Here is a 21,188-nt window from a genome sequence, read left to right as displayed (position 1 = left end):
CACAGTGAGAAATAACTGCTGCAGCTACAGACACATCACACTGCACAGATTTCTAAATAAAGACAAAACAGATCAGATCAACTCGATTCAAACACGTTCTTTTTCACTTTTCACTTTTCACTTTTACATTCTAAGCTTTAGCTGTTTAAAAAAATAACGTCACCCAGCTTCATGCATTTCTTCTATCCTTATTATTTCACTCAAATGTTTGTAATTTAACATTTAAATGTATGTGCTTGAAACACAACTTATTTCATATTGTAACAGTTAAAATTGTGAAATGTACCTTTAAGACAACCTGTGTTGCTTAGTTACGAGCGGAGCGCTTTGTAAGGTTGATGTTTAGGTTGTCACGGTGGAAACCCCAGACACGTGTGAGTTTGCACTTTTGTCTCCAACTTTTAAGAACTCCATTGTTTTTTAATTACTTTAGTTTTGTATCCTTAAGAAATCATTTGGTCAAATCTCCTATGTGTAGATATGCCTTTTTCTCATATTTAAGAGGAAACATTCATACACAGCTTTAGAACTGTTCTTATGAGAGATACATTTAGTTTATTGCACTAGAAAAGACATTTGTATCATCATTTTTTGTCTTTATCAGAGCACAGTCTAGCCTTTATCATGTGATCATGTGTGATATCAAGTGTTTGATTATTGCATTTTGAGGGATCAAAGCAATAAATATGTATATCTATCTCTACAGATCGAACATAGATCCATGATAGATATACGCAGATATATCGGTATCGGATTTTTGGTCTCCCCAATATCAATATCAGTATCGGCCCTAAAAATCTTATATCGGTCGGGCCCTAGTTTATTTTTGATAGAGTATTAAATATTGTCATTATTGTCAGCCTCTTCTCTTAGACATTCAGATATCAATTCACAACTCAGTGTTCATACACTGTATAGACTCTGTAAAGTAGTGCCACTCATTTAAGAAGAAATTGAGCTCTAAATTAGCTGTTGGCCTTTCTCAATGAGACTCTCCATGCTGTATTGAAGGTCCCATATTATGCTTTTTCTGGTTTTATATGCTCTTTAGTGTGTTTTCCAGGTGTCTTGTGCATGTTTAGGCACATCTATGTGCAAAAATTCAAAGTCCACGGAAACGCGGCTTCTCCTACGTCCTCCTGTTAGCTGTAGCATTAGCTGCATGTAACGCTCGGTTCTAGCCCCCCTCGAAAAAAAATGTGTCAGTGCGGCGTCATTGTCAGTGTGAGATCACTGATCTAAGCCCATTGGCTCGTTGTGGCAAGCCCTGCAGCTCATGTTGAAATTTCCGAGAAGCGTGCTGAGCAACTGACCAATAACGACAGAGCGGATCGGCAGACCAATCAGAGCAGACTTGGCCCACATGGGGTCTAACAGTGGGGGCTCAGCAGAGCGTAGCTGACGGACTCAGAGCGAGAGGGAGCAAGGAGGAGCAGTACATGAAAACAGACACTTTTTTCGGACTTTAGCTATTGTGAACGTACAAAAGTAGGTACATAGATTAAATATACGAACCCCAAAAAGGGCATAATATGGGCTCTTTAAATAAAACAGGAATTACCCCTTTTGCATTGTCAACATAATTATCGACATCATGCCTAAAAACATGGATTTTCCCTTTATATTCATCTTGGAGTGATGTAACCCGGAGCATAGTTTCATTGCATGCCTTCTTTACATTTTTCATAAGAACTGCTGGATGAGCTGATCTACACAGTGTGTCCTCTTTTTAGAGTTATTCTACTTCTGAAGCTTATATTAGGATATTTTGTATATCAAATGATAGCTTGCATCGATATTGAATCACACAGTTTATACACTCAAAGCCCCGAAGAAGCCAGGGTGCTATAACCGTTAGTATCTGTTTTCAATGTGATGTGTCATGAATGTTACCTGATAAAGGCAAACACTTGAATTGACAACGACAGAAACAGAGATATGGTAATTCTCAGTCCCTCGTTGTTTCTTAAGGTGACAACATGACAGACTTCGAGGTTTGCATTGCTAACATTTCATGAGCTCAGCATTCACATAAGAAAGATATGATAAATTGTCATGAACCATATTCTACTACTTTTGTTGAACTCACACTGAACTTTGTTTTGTCCCAAGAAATCAGAACGATTGTCTCGCCTGTAGCGGGTGAATGTGATGCCTCCTTTTGAGACGCATTACAACCTGGTGAACATGCATCACTTCTTTGATGTTATTTAGACTTTTCCAAAACAGATTCTTGTTCAGAGGTGTTTGAGCAACATCTAACAAAAGTACTTTGTTTTTTCATGATTTCTTATGAATATGAATAAATAAAATGACTGCTTTCAGAGGTATAACTTTCCTTTCCTAAGTAATTTCTGTGATTGAGGCAGGCTCTGTAGACAAGCTTCACATTAAAATAAGCTCTTTTTTTTTTTGTTGGATTTGCAAACATGTCACAAGGGAGCACAGCTATTTTCCGGCAGGCTTTCGACAAACATGCGGTGGAGAGGAACATTTCTCTAGGGTAGAGAATTTGTATTTTTTTGTCTCATTTGGTAATAGCTGAATTCATTTTGTAGATGGTCTGCAATAATAGAAGTGTCAAAACAAAAACAAAAAGGAATTGTGTAGTGGAAATGTTTCTTTACCTTGAGGAAACAGTTTGTTTACGCTCCCCAGTCCCACAAGAGTCTGCCTGCTAAGTAATATGTGTCTTTGTTTGTGTCTTGTTTGTTCTTTTTGTCTGTTTGTTGTCGACACAAAACCATTTCCCACATTTAAAGATTTTATTACCTTCTATTACTATTAAACATCAGTTATCTGGCTGCTGTGTTACAATAATAATATATCATTTATTCAAACAAGTTGATAATAAAGGTTTTCATAAGTAATTTTTCCATAAAATGTGTAATTTTAAATGATTTTTAAATGTTATTAGCTTTTGGAAGGCATCTAGCGGCCCCCCTATAGGAGGCTCATAACCCAACTGGGGGGTTGACCCCCACTTTGGATACCACTGAACTAGGGTACCGGCTGGATGAAGTCAGTTAAATGTCCGGTTATGAAGTGCAGTGCAGTTAGTTTTATTAATCAGATTCAAACTCATGTTTATTTAACAGAGCTGCCTGATGTGCAGTAAACAGCTCTGGATGGAACAACATGAAAAAGCAAGTCCATATACAAGCCCCACCAACAACAGACCACAACATAGATGTGCTATGTTTTGTCTCTAGACAATTTCAAAAACACTATTTTAACAAAAGTGATCTTTAAAGGTGCTACATTCTTTACAGAGGAGACGTGAAATGGACTCAATCTTCTCATCATCTCAGTCGTGTCAGCATGAAAGGACAAGCCTTTAAGATTCAGTCAGTTTTAAGTGTTTTTACATAAAAAAGAGCTTCAACTAATTTATGACATTTTTGGCCTGTTTTTTTTTTTTTTATCCTCAGGTAGCTTCATGAGTGTGCTCTCTTTGAAATGTGCTCTCTTTGAAGTGTAAAGGAAGAGTCCATTTACTATACTGTAATGGTCTATCCCTTAGAGGCAGAGTCAAAAACCCATCCCTAACTGACACAACTTCTGAAATAATTAAGACCAGTAGGCCGATGGGACAGCCCTCAGTTCATTAATTCCACATTTAGAAGTGCTAATAAGTCTGGTGTTTGTGCATGAAGTGATGTTTTTTTCCCGTCTTCCTCAGTTACCATCTCCTTCTGTCTGACTTTTGTGCTTTCTCTCTTGCTGTCTTCATTCCTCACTTTTATTTTTCATTTCCTCGTCTCTCCAGTGGTTTGTTTTGATGCTAAGATCAACTTTGACGACAACGCAGAGTTCCGTCAGAAAGCCGTGTTCGCCATGGACGACATGTCCGAGAGTGACCCCACGGAGACGGAGGCAGCCAAATGGGACCTCAAATATATTGGACTGGACGGAAACATCGCCTGCTTTGGTACGGAAACAAAAATCACAGTAACTGAACTCCTTCCTTCACACATTCACCTCGCATTAAATAAACTCTCCCATAAGTGAACCCCCTTCTAAAGTCAGGCTGTAACACCTCTCTTAAGTCGTAAAAGTGGAAAGCTCGGATACGGTTAAAACTTAGTCAAAGTAAAAGCAGCCTCTGCTCTGCTCCAGTCAACGTTACAAGCAGCTTTCCGAGCACTCCAGAAGGAATGCTGCCGTAACCAATGCGTTCTAATTAGCTATAATCCGCCCAGAAAGTCTCCAGTGAGCCAGATTGTTAGCATTCTCATTAAAGGCCTCCTCTCTTGTCATAAATCAAAGCTTTTACAGTGTACAGCAGCACTAACAGGTGCTCACGCTCCTTACCCTGTAGCCTCATAAACACATTAGATGTCTGTTAGTGCTACCCCCCCCCCCCCCAATACACACTAAAACACACACATTCATGCACACACCAACACTCTGCATCTGCAGCCAGCCCCCAGCCTGTCTTAAAGTTAAAACAGCTTTTAAGGCCCTGCAGCTTCCTTGAGAGCTCAGTAAGCCACCAAAGTGACAGCTGTTAGAGCAAATTTCCCTTTTATTGAGACCTTGGTCGGCAAGCTCGCCAGGACGCGAGTTCAGCCAGGCTAAACCAAATGAGGTAAGACATTTTTTTGTGCACTTGGCTCCGGCACAACTCAGCAGGGAAGCCGGGGATGGCAGTTGGCTAAATGATGACACACAAAAAAAAAAGTGTAGCAGAATCTCTTTTAATCAACGCTTTTTCTCTGAAGTCGAGAGACGAGTCATAATCAAATTCTCTCTGTGTTGCTCGTCTTCATGCATTGAGTATTACTGATTAGAAGATTTCCAGCCGATTCTTCTTAAGGGTGACATTTTTTTTCAGCTATTTCGTCTCCTGTGGATGACAATTTCCTGCTGGATTCTTTTGTGTTTTTTTCTTTTTTGAAGTATATGTCTTCTTTGCTTCAGTGGCTAAAAATGCTTTTTTACTCCATTCATGGCTGCTGGCGTCACACTTTCTTCTCAAGGACTTGTGTTTTAGTTTCTGAAAAATGGACTTCAGCCTGGACTTCCTGTCTGTATTTTGCTTTGCCTTAGAAATACATATTATACATTCAACATTTTCTCTTTATTATCCCATAGTCATATTAACACTCTCTTGAGATATTAAACTGGTACAGCAGACATCATTAGTCACACTCTGCAGTGTTTACTCACAGTACCACAGCGTGGCGACTCGTTTCTCTATTGAACGTTTTTGAAGGCAAACATTTTACTTTTAAAAAAAGGCCTTCTCTTAAAGGACATTTATTATTCTCACTTTCACCGTTAATTATGTCAGTCTCGGACACCTACTGAGAAGTGTTGCGAGATGTGTAGCTAAAGAAAACCTTCTTATTTATCATATACTTGCGTCAGTAAAATCCCTGATTTCAGCCTCTCCCTGAAACGGTTAATTTCAGCTGCTGTCTCTTTAAGGCCCCCCTCCGACTGGCCAGCTCTGTTGGAAGTCACAGGGAAAATCTAGTGAGCATCTGGGTGGTCGTGTCCTTAAAAGAGCTGCCAGGTCGGGCATGTCTTACAACTTCTGTCCATTCTTTGCTGTAATATGTCGTCATGAACTGAAGTCAGGTCCTGGACAAGTCTCACAACGTTCTCGTAACATCTCGTTCAGAGTAGCAGGAAACCACGTCCAGGGAAAACGACAACAACTGTGTATCTTGTGTTTTTTTTTAAACTTAGCCGAGGTTTAGTATGGACATTCAACTTCATAACATCATACTGTATGTATATGAATCAGCTTAATAGATCTCATTTAATTTACAAGTTCTGCTGAACTTATTCTCTCCTTTAACATTATTTGAATAGATACCAGCTCACCTTGCTTCCCTCAAGCTCTTTTCTCCTCACACACATACACGACAACTGAGGTCTCTCCCTGCATAAGGCGACTTTCCCCAGTGTTGCTTCAGTCTGTTTCTCTCTGACTTCATGTGTTTGCTCTTGTGAGAATTCTTGTCAGCAATCCAAAGGTTTGTATTTGTTCCCCTTTGATACAGTTATCACACACTCATGACATAGCATATGGAAATAACCACGACCAAGAAAACAATTGACATTTGCACCACTTACAGGCTTTTAAAACAGTGACATGAGTAGATTTTTTAATTAAAAAGTAGAGGTCACAATTCCAGTTAATACATTAAAAGGAGGGATATTCCAGGTGGCTTCTCTCTCTCTAGTTAGCTCACTCCCTGTTTTCTTGTAAAGCATGTGTGTGGACCCTTCTGGCTCCATTCACTTGGACTAATTTAAAATAAAATAAAAAGTTAAAAGGCCAAGACATACCTGGAAAGTCTATTTGTGGAAACCCCTTCAATTTGGCTTAACGAGTCTTATCTAATCCATTGTATCTCAGTTTACATTTTTACAAACTACATGAACTGACAAATTTGAGTCTCAGTTGGTAGAGTCGGTCATCTCTCAACCAGAAGGTTGGGGGTTTGATCCCCAGCTCCTGTAGCAACATGTCCCGCTGCTTTGGCGTCGGCGTATGTGTATGTGTATGTGTATAAATGGGAGTAGTTACTTCTGATGGACCCTTTACATAGCCATGTAATATCAGCGTGTTAATTGGGTGTGATTGTGTAGGTGTGACATGCGGTGTGAAAGCACAAAGTAGTCAGAAGACGAGAAGAAGAGCTGTACAAGCTCAAGTCCATTTACAAAATTATTTTTTTTTACAGTGAATGGAGCTGGTTTGGCCATGGCCACATGTGACATTATTGACCTGCATGGTGGAAAGCCAGCTAACTTCCTGGACCTGGGGGGAGGAGTCCAAGAGAGGCAGGTGTACGAGGCCTTCAAGCTGCTCACTGCTGACCCAAAGGTAGGAGAAAACTACAAAAAACATATACATTTCACATTTTTTCATTGTTTTCTTTGTAACAACTGAGCATATGAAGCATTGACTACTTTCTTTTAGCCTTTCTTCAATGAAATCCCTCTGTTTATATGTCTTTGATCTTGCAGTCTTGTATCTTGTCATAGCACATTCATAAAGCTCTGCCTATTTAGTTTGCACTTTGTCACTGACACAACAAGCTTATTAGACAAAGGACCTTGGCATATGTCCACGTCTCGCTCAGAGAGAGTCTGGGAGGCTGTGTGATTATACACCATCATTTTCAGTTGCAGTCACCTCTCTCTTCACTGCTATAGAAATCATCTTTAATGACTTGTTAACACATCCACATCCACACAAATGAAAAGGGCTCATATGAAGGCTGTGTACAAAGGAAACGCACAAATCCAAACTGTAACTCAAAGCATGTTTCTTGACGTCTTGCAGCTCTGGATGAGTGGCAGCTGGGCGGAGGGGGGGGGTGTTTTACAAGTGATTTGACTCTATGTTCAGAAAGCTAATAACTCCAAACTAAACAACATGAGCCTTGTAACAATACCGCAGCGCTGATTGTGTGTTGACAGTCATCACCCCACTAATTCCCTCGCTGCTGTCACTCCCACATCCCTGGACTGATCTCCGGTTGCCTCTGTGTTAGCATCTCTGGCAGGGCTTAGATGTGTGGAATACTGAGTAGCTGATACAATATCAGTTATTTGCCTTAACTTTCTTTTTATTTAACCTTCATTTCCATGAGCTGATTCCATTTGGCAGGTTCTCTGTTAAAATTGGGTTTTAACTTTGAAAGGCATCTACTTACCTGGGAGCCGCAGCCAGACCTTTACATGATAGGTCACTTACTGACATGAATGTTAGCATTTTACACTTTGACATCAATCAATCTTTATTTGTCCTGTATAGCATCAATTCTTTACAAATGTTATCTGGAGATGCTTTACAAAAGGTAAGGTAAAATACCTTACTGACTGTTTTGTTACAAAATGAAAATGTGATAGGGGGAAACGGGATAAGATGCAGGAAGGACTTCACCTTTGTATTCCTCGCGTTTCTGTTGTCCACACACTTCCTTGCCGCTGAGGTGGCGGTCTGAGCAGGCTGTGCATGAATGACTGAGGTGGTTGACGACACAGTCCGATGGTTGTGGCTGGGCGTCGGTGACGTTGGGTGGTAGTCGTGCCAGATCGCCTCGCTGATTGGTTGGGGGAGCTCCGTCTAACTCGAGAGCCTGGCATCTGTTGCTGGGACAAGACCTCCTGGGCTTCTAACACACTGACGCCATGTATGTGTTTATAGTGTAACTTAAATAAAGCAAGTTATTTTTTTTGTTAATGATGAAATGAAAACAAAAGTGACACTAACACTATGACAGTAAGAAGGAAATAAAGCAGAACATAATGGAAGCTAAGGAGAGTGGGACAACTGACAATATAATATGAATATAATATTATAATTATTGCAATATCAGCACTGAATGATGAAACAAGAGGATGTGAAGATATCGGATTTTTAAGTGTTGTAAATGAGGTAGTGCTCATTATGATGGTGAAGTAATGCAGAAGAGGTAATATTGACAGAGTACAGACTGTATAAGCCATGGGTTCCCAAACTTTTCATTCCGCGACCCCCAAATTAAAGATGTGAAAGATGGGGGACACCCTCTGTCCCTGGAAGGGTTTAAAGCATTTAACGTTGTGCATAGGCAGCAAGGAAACCAATAGGCCTATCCAAACGCTGACATTAAAACAACACTAAAGAATACAGCAGAGCCTTGGAAAAATTTAAATAAGTAAAACAAAGAGCACAACAGGTACCTACATTGTTAGTCAAATTGTTTTACTTTCATTTCAGCACAAATCTCACTTAAGGACTATTTCACAATAATGGGTCAAATATTCAATTTTAAGTCATTTCATATTTGTATGTTTTTGGAAGGCATCTCATGACCCCCTTCCCAGTGTCCCAGCTTTTATTGAACCTAAACATATACCGCAAATGATGACATCAAAATATACAAAAAAAAGTGATTGCACAGGTGTTAACATTGATACACAGTCTTCCCCTATAACAGATATTCTGTCAATATCACAGCTCTGTAGAACTCTTTCTTTCGTCCCAATCTCGTCCTCGTTTGTAGATGTTTCATACACCTGAGTGCAGTGTTGAGGTCCCGGAAAAGCTGTGTTTTTAAAAAGCCCTGTCTCGTACTTATTTCACAGCAGTGAATGGACCAGTATTGCACACCTTTTACAGATGAATGTTAAAAACCTCCAGACCAGCAGGTAGTGCATTGCTTCACTCAGACTTCTGCTGTGTTTAGATACTGTTTGGTCTCCTGTGAATTAAACCCAATGGTCCGTACGGGGAAATAAAAATTAATACGGTGGATATAAAAGAAATGCGATCAATAGGGGAGAGAAAAACTACAAAGACCTGTCACTCTCTCCCGGTATGAGGCCTTCATTGGTTATTTTTTGAACCCCTTTAGAACGAGTTGAAATTCTACAGAGGCAAAGTATGTTTTTTTGCAGTCTGGATTCATTGCTTTCCCTTTCCAAAAACACTCCTGCATGGACAAGAGGATCCTCCTCTACCCTCCTCCTGTTCCTCCTTCTCTCTCTCTCTCTCTCTCTCTCTCTCTCTGTGTCTTTGGCTAATTCCCTAGATCCAGATGGGGTAGTAAGCCTGCTGTCTGTCCCTCCTGCTGCTGTGTATGGAAATAGAGACAGGGAGCTCCTCCCTGACAGGGAAAAAAGTAGAATAGGGTTGACATTAAACTGGGTTGGAAGCACCATTAGCATTTCAACCAGGGGAGCTGAGAAACCTGCTCTGATCTTTGGAGGGAATGTTAATCACGCCACAATAAGAGCTAGAGAGTGAGCGTCTCATTTGCATTTTTTTTTTTTTTTTTTCAGCAAATTACCATTCAAGACTCAGAAATATGAGCTGAAATTAAAATAAGGCTCCAAGCTCTGACGAGGTAAAATGTACAGTATTGATTTCAGGTGTCAAACAGTTATAAAGAGACGGACATTCTGTGTATTTTCTTTTAATATCAAGGCAATCAACCCTTAATGGCCTCCAAATATCTAACCCTTTGTTTACAGTTTTCACTGATTTAATACCCAGTTGTTTTACTCCCATTTCTTACCTTTTTTTGTTTTTATTAATTTTATTTATTTATTAGCTAATAGTTTGGACAGACTGCTACGAGAATGCTTATTTCCACTTTCACTGCATAAAAAGCTTGATACCAACCGAAGGGAAGGCCATCAATGTTCTCGTGCATACATGAATATTTGCTTTTTTTTTATTAGAGAGCACTGAGTCTGTTTACTTAGACTATTACCATTATTTATATACTGTGGAAAAGACGGAGGTGCATTCAGTGTCCATGGGAGCAGAACAGCATGGAGAGAGCCTGCTGTAATGATGCCTTACATATCCACATAAACAGGTATTCGGGGGCCTGTTTTTTTTTTTTCTGTCACACTTTTCTTTCCTGACTCGCTTTTACGCTTTGTCTCCCTCTCTCTCTCTCTCTCTCTCTCTGTCTTTCTCGCTCTCTCCCTCCTGGTCTCCGCTTTGATGTTTCAGGCTCATTGTGCTGAGAGGAGTGGAAGTGATGTGAGTGTGTACTGCTGGCTCTGAATAGCAGAGACGGAGTCTGAGATGACAAAGCCTCCCTCTTTTCTTGTTCGCTCCCGTCTCCTGTATCTACCCCTCGTAGCATTCATTACCTGAAACATTATCCTCTGCGAGATCAGACGAGAAAAAGATGAAATTAGGATACTATATGTGAAGTACTCATAACAGGGAAAAAAAACAGTCAAATGAAATAATTGGGACCAAGAAGAAGAATCATAAAGCAGTGTGTGTAGCCCAGTGTATGTGTGAAACATGTGAGATGTTATGTAGCTCAGCTGGGTGTAGCAGACCATTCAGCTCTGTGTGGATTGCGGCCCCGGGCTCTTTAAGACGGGACACATTTATTTTTCATGCTAAAATAAATAGCTCCACTTTCCACATATGCACGTAAAGAACAGTTTGTTGACAGACTGGCTGAATTTATTGAGCTTTCCTTCACATCACCTGTAGGCACAAAGCAGAGAGAGGCAGCAAATACCAACAGCGAGGTAACCTGCTTATTGCCTTGTGCCTGTGCTATAAAGGAAGTGGCAGATGAATGTTTCGTCCGACTCAACAGCCATTCTGCTCTCAGGGCTGAGGGCGCTTTTCTGCTATTTTTTGTGAGCTGAAGTGAATGATGACATTTCTATAAAACATCCCCTCACGGTCATTTTTCTGTTAGTTTGTGTCCGTGCGAGGCCCAGCAATGTATTAGACATGCTTATTGTTTGTAGGCATGGTATATGTGCATCACAACAACATTTTTAGTATTATAGTTTACATTAAATCTGTTATTTCCCCCACCCCAAAGAGGGAGAACACAAAATACTGCAAAGGGCAAACACAGAAGGAGCAAGTTTGAAAAGTCGAGGAGCAAATGAGCTGCATGTATACATTTCACATTTAGATATAACCACAAACTGTCATATCGAGCCCCTCCTTCTCCCACTGTGTGCTCACATACTGTACACTTTGCATAAAAGCGTGCATGCACATTACCCGTAGGCCTGTTTCTGTGCTGCTGCATTGTTTAAGGCAAAAGCAAGCAAGGTGTGGTGAAGGAGGCACAGATCGGAACATTAGCTTTAGTTCAGCTTGATGACCCGCCTCCAGGGCAACTATGGAGGTGTGTTCATATGCATGTGTTGTTGCATTATCACACTGTTGATCATGCAACATCGTTTCAGCTCCCACTGGCATGTGTGAGATCTTAATTTGGAATGCTGAGGCTCACCTGTAAATATGTGTGTGCTTGTGTACTCACTTGTATTTTCCCATTCCCTGATTGTGTGTTTTAACCACTCCTAGTTGCATTGACACTGCCAAGCTCCGAGTCCCATCTCTCCCTCTGCAGGGGAAACTAATACTGCTTTTTCTGTGAAAGCATCTTATTGCTGTGATTTAACCATACATGCATGGTGACTCTTACCTGAATATCTTGCTGTACCCCAATGTGTCTTCCTGCAAGATTGTCACCTAAGTATTTCCTATAGTTCCTTCCCCTCCTTGCTATTTCTACTCGACCTGTCCTGTCCCTTAGACTCTTTTCTTCTTTGTATCTCTTTTCTTCCCTGTTGCCTTTCATCTAGCTAAATCCTATTAAAGTCAATGTGAATAGCTCCCCCCCCCCCCAGTTTCATGCTTGCGAGCTAAATCCTGCAGGAGCCCTGGCAATGCCTTTCTCATCCCTGTATGGAGATGTCTGAGCCCATGTCTAATGAGCTTCAACATATAGGACTTTAGAGTCACAGAGGCTGCAGCCCAAGCCAGGTGACCCAGAGAAATGTGTAGTGAAAGGTGTGAAGGGAAGGTTACGATAACTCGAGAAATAGTTTTTGACATAATTATTTGAGAAGGGTTAAACTACTACTGTGCACGCGTTGTTTTGGGCTACTATAGTGGTTGTTCAATAGGGATTACATGTTAGCCATGAAGTGATGTCTGGAAGTATTTTGACCATTACAATAACCTCAAGTCAAGATGTGTGGCGTTAAACTTGCATATCATAGAAATTCTTGTTCGACTTTGTGCACTTAAAGCACTTGGAAAAACCAGTCTTGCGTCACATAGTTTGGTAGCCATGTAAGCACACACGTTCATGATGATACCAAAGCGGAGAAAATTAGCCTAATGATAACAAAAATGGTGAATGCACCTTTAAAAAATTTGGAAAACGAACGCATCCGGGAGCTATTGATATTGGTCAGGCCTGAGTACAAGCCATGCACCATCAACATGAACAATGGCTAGCAGCAGAATTTAGAGCTTATTTGCTGACCTAGCGGTAGCCTATGGTGGGCTAGGTACGGAAGGTCAGTGTATGACATGTTTTATTACGTTTCTTTTAGGTAATCGATTTCTCATTCATAGTGTAATGTAAGTTATCAGATATGGAAAATACAATAAATGTATTTTGCTAAAAGGTGCTCCATTCTGTGTTCATGCAGCACTAGAAGTAAGGACAAGAGCTCTGTGTTACAGGGTTGTGTCCTCAGGGTGCTACTCACGCATGAGATGGAAAGAATGCAGCTCATTCAGTCACTGTGCAGAAGTGCAAATAGATGCTTGTATTGCAGCACCCACATCTACACACACATATGCAGCCCTCCAGGGACCCGGACAACTTTTAATCACAAGAGTCACCTGCGATGTGAGAGCCTCGCGGTGTGTTATTTTACTGGGAAAGAAATTACCTTTTTGCCCGAAGCTGAGGGCCTTTGGGAGACGCTGGCTCCCTGTGTTATAAACACAAGCAATGCAAAGCCTTTGAGAAAAGGGGAAAAGGGAGAAAACAAGATGCAGCTGTAATGGAGTTCATTCACAGCCCTCAGAATTTGTACACGAGTACTAAATAGGGGGCCAGCCATGGAGGGACGACTACTTAGTCCAGCCAATGCACTGGGGCTGCCATACTGAGGACAGGCCACAGAGGGGAGCGAACATTGCTTGTTAGAGGCAGACAGCATGAGGGTTTGAGTGCTTTAAGGGAAAAGTGGCACTCTGGGTGATGTATTTCTGTTTTTCATATATATGCAGTGCAGGTTATTGTATTGTTGTAAGAGAAAAGCTCTACCTCATTATAATGGGTTTCTTGTAAATTTGCTTACAGGGCATTAAAAACCCTTTTTCAGTGATAAATATATATGGTGTGTTTTTCTCTATCTTGTGTTGCATTTCATCAGCAGGCTTCATTGGAAGCCTATGTTATGGGCTAAACCCAGAGTTTACTTAACCTGTGTTAGTCCTAGAAATGTATTCAGCATGAGCCTCATGCAATGCTTTTGATCTAAGGGCACATACACGTGGACAGCACAAGGTCTTAATGTGTTTTCCTTTTGAGCATGAAGCTTTTGTGTGTACTTTTGTATTTGCTCAACAAGCCGAGACCCTTGATCCGTGAACTCGGACACCCAGGCATCTGGTTGACGTCACTGGGCCAGAGACAGAACTTGTCTATTTCATAGCCATCAGTTAAGAGGTAGTAAAAGTTTTGAATTTAGATGCTTGTTCATGTTTACCACATTTTTCTTTTTTTTCTTTTTTTTTTTAATATATCCTTTCAACAAGCCTATTGGGACCACAAAGTAAGTGATTATACTTGTGACAGCAGGTGTTGAGTGTTTTGGAAGCTAGTCCCCTGAAGTGAAATTTAAACAAGCTTTTTGTACGGCTAGTTTATAGGCATAGAAATAACAGCAGGCTATAAAGAAAGCTCCATAAACCATACTAAAGGCATGTGAGGCTGTTTAAATGTGCAAATCTTTGTGAAGCTTTCACAAAGATTTTGGATCAGAATAAAACAAAATATCCACACAGTTGTAACTTGAAGGTCATACATTATGCAAAATACACTGTACCAACTTTTTTTTCAACACTAATATGTGTCCCTAGCCTGTCGCCCCCAATTATGAGAAAAGTCCATACTCTTTGTCTTTTCCCTGCTCCACATTTCAGAAAATGTGTGCTCAAACAGGCCGTTTGGAGATTTACCCTTCATGACATCATAAAGGGCAGTAAGCCCTCCCCCAGGTGGGTGACACTCCCACAGCTATGTGATTGTTCTTCCCTGAGTCTGCCTTCTCACCATAAACAATTTGGCATGGAGCAAGAAAGCCCAAGCAACATCACCTTCTGGAGGGGCGTGCTCAGACACAGCTCATTAGCATTTAAAGCTACAGGCACAGAAACAGCCTGTTCTGAGCTGGGCTGAAATCGAGGGGTTTATAGTCATGATCAAATACAGGATCGGAGAGGATTTATAACAGGAAACTTCACAGACATGTTTTGTGGAGCTCTGAGACTTATTGAAACTTGTTGAACAGGAGAATAATGTGTGACCTTTAAAACAAGTGTAAGGAGCCATTCAAATGTGTATTCAAATTACACCCTAAGTCCTTTCCTATTCACTCTCCCTTTACCTCAATGAAAAACATATCAGGGTCAAGATGTGAATAAGAGGAAAGGAAAAGATGATCGCAGTGATGAGGGAATACGACTGTACTTACACTGGGTGGATGTTATGTATGTCACTAGGTCTACTTTGTAAAAACTACAATCTACCCAAGATGGACTACAAAGAGGGCTTATGAATTCATCCTTTGTGTTCTTACCCTGTTGTTTAATGCAGCTAAAAAGACTTAAAACCTCAATGATAAATTAAACCTCATTAAGTCCTTTACAGGTTAAGAACCTGAACATCCCCTCAGGATCAGGCAGCTTTTAACCGTAGTGACCGTCTCTCAAATTTACCTGGATATTAAGAATTATTTTATGATTGATTTTTTAATCCCTCATATTAATGTTCCCTGTTTTATTCTATCCTATTTGATTTTCTGTTGTTTCTAAGCTTTTCTTTTTTTAGTTTATATTGAACTAAATTATACAAAATAATTAGCTTAGCTTTAAGCTATCCTCACAGAAAGAGCCGAAGTCATGCTTCACATTGTCTGGTGTTCAACTTCAACTGCACTGATCTGTGTTGTCTTAAAGTTGAGGCACACATACAGTTTCAATTATTATTCATTGATTGATTCATTGAACGTTGGGATTAAATAAAAAGTAATGTTAAGTTACCATATGTTTGGAGGGACAGGGTCGTCACGTCGAGAATGTTCCTCCTCTCCTCTCCTCTCCTCTCCTCCCCTCCCCTCTACGCTCACTCTCCTCTCCTCTCCTCTCCTCTCCTCTCCTCCCCTCCCCTCTACGCTCACTCACTCTCACGCTCACTCACTCTCCTCTCCTCTCCTCCCCTCTCCTCTCACTCTCACTCTCCTCCCCTCTCCTCCCCTCTCCTCTCCTCCCCTCTCCTCTCCTCTCACTCTCCTCGCCTCGCCTCTCCTCCCCTCTCCTCTCCTCTCCTCTCCTCTCCTCTCCTCCCCTCTCCTCTCCTCTCCTCTCCTCTCTTCTCCCTTTCCTCTCTCCTCTCCTCTCCTCTCTTCTCCCTCTCCTCTCTCCTCTCCTCTCCTCTCCTCTCCTCTCCTCTCACTCTCACTCTCCTCCCCTCTCCTCTCCTCTCCTCTCCTCTCCTCTCCTCCCCTCTCCTCTCCTCTCCTCCCCTCTCACTCTCCTCTCCTCTCCTCTCCTCTCACTCTCCTCTCCTCTCACTCTCACTCTCCTCCCCTTTCCTCTCCTCTCCTCTCCTCTCCTCCCCTCTCCTCTCCTCTCACTCTCCTCCCCTCTCCTCTCCTCTCCTCTCCTCTCCCTCTCCTCCCCTCTCCTCTCACTCTCCCTCCCCTCTCCTCTCCTCTCCTCCCCTCTCCTCTCCTCTCCTCTCCTCTCCTCTTTCAAACAGCTCTTATCACAACTGAAACTTAAATACATATATTCTACAACTATTCGTATGTAACCTAAGTGTTTGTCTTGCTTTTCCATGTGATATGATGATTTTCATTTACAAAGTCCATCTGCATTGTTGCTTTAATTAAACGGCTCTGCTCTCTAGTTTATCTACATTCCGTGGTCACGAGCGCATCTGGGTTTATTTGATTGAGGATTTTATATTAATGCCTGCTTAATTAATTTCCCTCTGTGTAATAATGCCATGTTCATTTCTACTATGACTCTGGTTGACACATTGGCTGTCTGTCGAGGTGCTCATTGGTGCCATTAGTTGTATTAGATCTAGTCTGTGAGTAAGGTTATGATCTTACTGAGTACAGTTGTTCAAAAATATCCAGATCGGGTTACGGCTATCGGTTTAGATCTTGAGAATGGGTTGTTCATAAGAAAAGAGATACGATAGTTTCCTGGATAAAACCTTCAGTGTGTGCTGGTAAAAACTTTTATCTAAGTTTGGGATGAATTTTATCCATTACAGTACTTAAGCGGAGTGTTGAAATCAGGCTGGAATAAATGTAATACAACTTTTAAAGAGGTCATATTATGCCCTTTTGGGGGTTCATATATTTAATCTATGTACCTACTAAAGTATGTTCACAATAGCTAAAGTTCAAAAAAAGTGTCTGTTTTCATGTACTGCTGCTCCATGCACTGGCTCGCTTCTGACTCTCTCTCTAAGGCTCTGAAGTGCCCACGTTCAGAGTCCCCACGTGTGCCAAGTCTGATCTGATTGGTCTGCCGGTCCGCTCTGTCGTTATTGGTCAGTCGCTCAGCACGGTTCTCGGAAATGTCCTGCCTCTTTTACCATATTGGGAATGCAGCCACTGGCTCCGTCCGAGGGGAGCATAAACATTAGCACCTTAGCACTACTGTGCTACCGCAGGCTACGGCATATCGTGGGCGTGCTACAGAAGTTAACAGGCCTGCAACATGAGCTGCAGGGCTTGCCACAACGAGCCAATGGGCTTAGATCAGTGATCTCACACTGACAATGACGTCGGACTGACAAATTTTTATCGAGGGGGGCTAGAACCGAGCGTTACATGCAGCTAATGCTGCAGCTAATAGGAGGACGTAGGAGAAGCCGCGTTTCCACGGACTTTGAATTTTTGCACATAGATGTGCCTAAACATGCACAGGACACTTGGAAAACACACTAAAGAGCATATAAAACCAGAAAAAGCATAATATGAGACCTTTAAATGAGCCATCAAAAAAAAAAGAAAAAAAGTGGTTTACCTTTTTTTTAATTTTGAAACTGAATTGAATTTCTCACTACAGCAACGTAAAAGATTAAGTAGAGCAGATTGTTCAAATTATAAAAGATTTTCAACTCTTAGAAATAATAATAATAATCCAACAAATACATGTCAATATCAAACACAACATATTTGTAATTTAAAGAAACTGAGAGGAACTTTCAGTTTGTGTGGATGTTTGCCGTTCCGTGTGGTTAAAGTTTGTAGTGGGCAGATCCATTTAGAGGTTTAATCTGAGAATCTGGGTTTGGTCATCTTGAGAAGTCTGTTTTGTATGTATGTATTAGCTGATCCTGGATAGAAAGAAAAAAACAATCCAGATCATTCTTATCCTTATTAAACTATTTGAATACCTGTGCAATCAATCATCTTTCTTTGTATAGTGCCAATTCATAGCAAATGTTATCTCAAGACACTTGACAAAAGAGCTGGTAAAAGACCTTATTCAGTGTTTTATTATCTACAAAGACCCGACGTTAATCCATCATGTCTATTATGACATTTATTTTATGCGTGAATGACAGCTTTCACTGACTTAATATGAATTGATCCATCTTCAAAGCTCTTTCCTACATAACTGGTGTTCGACAAAGCAGAGATAAGAGTTGAATTCAAGCATCCTTAGCAATAGCTACCTAAGGTCAATGGATCTTCTGGTTAAATCAGATCGCTGTATGTGCTGATAATATTATGAGGATTGATTACATGCTGCCGTTTACAGGAAGTTACCATGACACGTTTGGTTTGAATTGACTCTAAACTGAATTGTCTCAATCTTTGAAAGAAAATGGTTTCCATTATTTAACAGGTTCACATTTGATAATAAAATATAAAGGACACATAGCCAATGACTAAGCAGCACAGGTGTGTGTGAGTCGCCTAACCCCGGCTTTTAATTTTAATTTTAGCTAACAGCTGAGAGCAGAGTCAGTTTGAGATTGTTAGGTGGGGGTTGTTTCTGTATTAAATGGACAATGATGAAATCATGAATCAGACTGTTGATCATTTTAGGATTTATTCAGCCATGGTCAGACAACATAGAAACACAACACACATGACTGACAAAGTGCAGACCATCGCTGACCCATGCTGACCAAGATCTCACAATTGCTGGCAAAAAGTGGCCATCATGGGCAAAGTGGCAAAGTCTTTATCTTCACAGTTATGCTTATATTCTGCTAGAAGGTACAGCCCACAAATTACTGGCTGCTCCGTTACATCTCTAAAAGGCTAGAAAGAAGACATCACCTTGAGTCGTAAATATATCACCTTTGCTTCTCAGCACAAAAAAAAGGTGTAATAAAGATCTGCTGAGGTTTATATAGACGTCATAGCAGCAATATTACACCTTTCAATTAATGTCTCTATCTATAGAATAAGTCTCAGACATAGAGAACATTTCCTGTGTATAAATAAATGAAGTGAATGGTGGAAATGTTCATTTATTAACTGTCATTATAAATGGCAGACTCGTTGTAGATATACAGTATACTGGCAGCAGGTCAGTCAGGTGTCTGTCATGAAAAGGTAGAGGAAGGCTGTTTTGAAGGAACGTAAGCCCTTAAAAAGGCCGACATGATTACATCATTTGGAAGGTACTTTAGTTTAGCCATAAAAATCAATCTGGATTACCCTTTCTAAATAACACATTGCTGCATTTGATCTTATAAGGTTGGTATGTTTAGAGAGGTTTAAACACCACTTATTGCAGTGTTGTATGTTTCCAAATGAGAATAAATGTCATATGATTGAGCTCATTTTAAATGAACTATCTGAGTTCAAGCAATAGGTGCACAAAGCACAAAAGTAGGCAAGCAACAATGTATCAGCTGCAGAGTCGTGCATGTGGGTTTGTAAGGCCACGTTCACATCTGAAGGCAAGTGGACTCGGTGGGATTGAGGGGTGCAATTGCAACAGTGTTGCATTTTTGATTTGGTTGGGTTTTCTTTTAGACTGCTCTTTATCAAGCGCAAAACCAAAAGCCTGTCAAATGTTGTGTACCGTAGCCCCCTGCCACTAGTTCGGGCTGAAGTCTTGTCAGTGGCTTCAGCCATTCAGCCTAACGCTGCACTATGATCTGAAAATAAACAGGACAGTGGAAGAATGGCATCCAGTAGCATGGTGCACAGTGTTTCCCCTACCATTATATTAGGGGGGCTGCCCACCCCCCCAACGATAGTCGGAAAATCAGGGAAAGAAGTCATTTAAGGATACCTTTCCTTTAAAAGTAACGCATGAACACCAAGATTCCTTCAAGTGTTTGTGTTGGCGTGTCGGCGCCCCCCCCCCCCCCCAAAAAAACGCTGTAAACCTAGGGGAAACACTGGTGCAGTTTGGGAGCTGTCAGCTGTGTCAGGTTAAACTGGCATATCGGCAGGTGGACTGAAGGCTGTGCCAAGCAATGCTAACGTTAGCAACATTTTGCAAACCTGTTTGACATTGTTGACGGATGGCCAAATTCAACCCACAATGCACTGCGTTTTGGTCCCCCTCCCTCGTTTGGTCCAGAACGCGTTCTCACCTACTGTACTGTGAACGTTCGGTAACTCTGGTTCACTTGGACGGAACCGAGACCCATGTTTTCAAGCGGACCAGAGTTCGGTTCTTTGATCCCCACCAAAGTTTGTTTGAGGATTCACACCACCCCAAAACCAAACAAAGTATCTGACAAAGCGCACCAGAGTTCGTTTCAAACGGACGAAAGGTGTGAATGCACCCTAAGATGAACTGAGACACATCATATTTTATATATTTGGGTTAAAACTTACACTTTGCACCTAAAGAGGAAGGCTCAAGCCATCAGTGCAGGACAAATGGGCTTGTCAGACTCCACACTGTACAGTCCACCTCTCATTCCTCTTGTGAAGGTTAATTTGAGGAAGTGAAGGAAATGTCCAGAGATGCACCATGGAGCTGATGACTTGTCAGATTGATTTGCCCTTCAGGGAACGAATGCCTTGTCTGTCTCCTTCTACATTTGATCTGAGTTTCGGTCAGCACAGCATGCTTTTAAAGACTGGTGTCATTTTCCACCGCACCACCAGCAGACAACACTATTACTTAACCATCATGTATGCATAAAGACTATGGATTACTAATGTACTCACCCCATCCCGCCACCTTGTCTCTGCATCCCCTGTTGATTCTCACAAAGACACACACACACACACATTAAGACAGGTCCCATGGGCATGTCTGATTGAGCTTTCTCCTGTCTGCCATTCCTCATCTGTGGGAAATCAATAGAGGATCTGGGATTGGAGCATGGGCTAATTGAGCTCTGCTCTCTCTGTTCTCTTATTGCTGCCAGGAGCGTTTTGTCATCACAGCACCTGGTTCACACCATGGGGCCAGGGGGAGCCAGCCAGCGATCAGATAGGGCCTTTGGATGCCGCGGGGAGGGGAGCCGTTTGTGATTGAGCAACCTTGTGAAGTGGAGCACTCAGAGGAAGGGCATTGAAAAAAAAAAAAAAAAAAAGGGGGCTTCATTTATTCTCATGTGCCTCTATAGGAGCTACTTGATGTTCCGTCCTCTTCATGATATGATAGAGGATCAGAAATGCATCGTCCATTACACAGTTTA

At 41.3% G+C, this 21,188-nt stretch overlaps 1 protein-coding gene across 1 annotated transcript in view; it reads left to right on the top strand.

The window, feature by feature from the left end:
• The window catches only part of suclg2 (succinate-CoA ligase GDP-forming subunit beta), a 110,858-nt gene that overhangs the window by 55,680 nt on the left and 33,990 nt on the right, over positions 1 to 21,188 (top strand). The window contains exons 8-9 of the mRNA XM_061042335.1: positions 3,770 to 3,931; positions 6,702 to 6,844. Of these exons, the coding sequence (XP_060898318.1) occupies positions 3,770 to 3,931; positions 6,702 to 6,844 (305 nt within the window). The remainder of the gene's footprint in view (positions 1 to 3,769; positions 3,932 to 6,701; positions 6,845 to 21,188) is intronic.

The sequence above is a fragment of the Labrus mixtus genome, chromosome 7 (assembly GCF_963584025.1).
Source record: "Labrus mixtus chromosome 7, fLabMix1.1, whole genome shotgun sequence".
NCBI classification, from domain to species: domain Eukaryota; kingdom Metazoa; phylum Chordata; class Actinopteri; order Labriformes; family Labridae; genus Labrus; species Labrus mixtus.
Note: the sequence above shows the minus strand (reverse complement) of the source record. Positions and strands in the feature narration are given on the sequence as shown.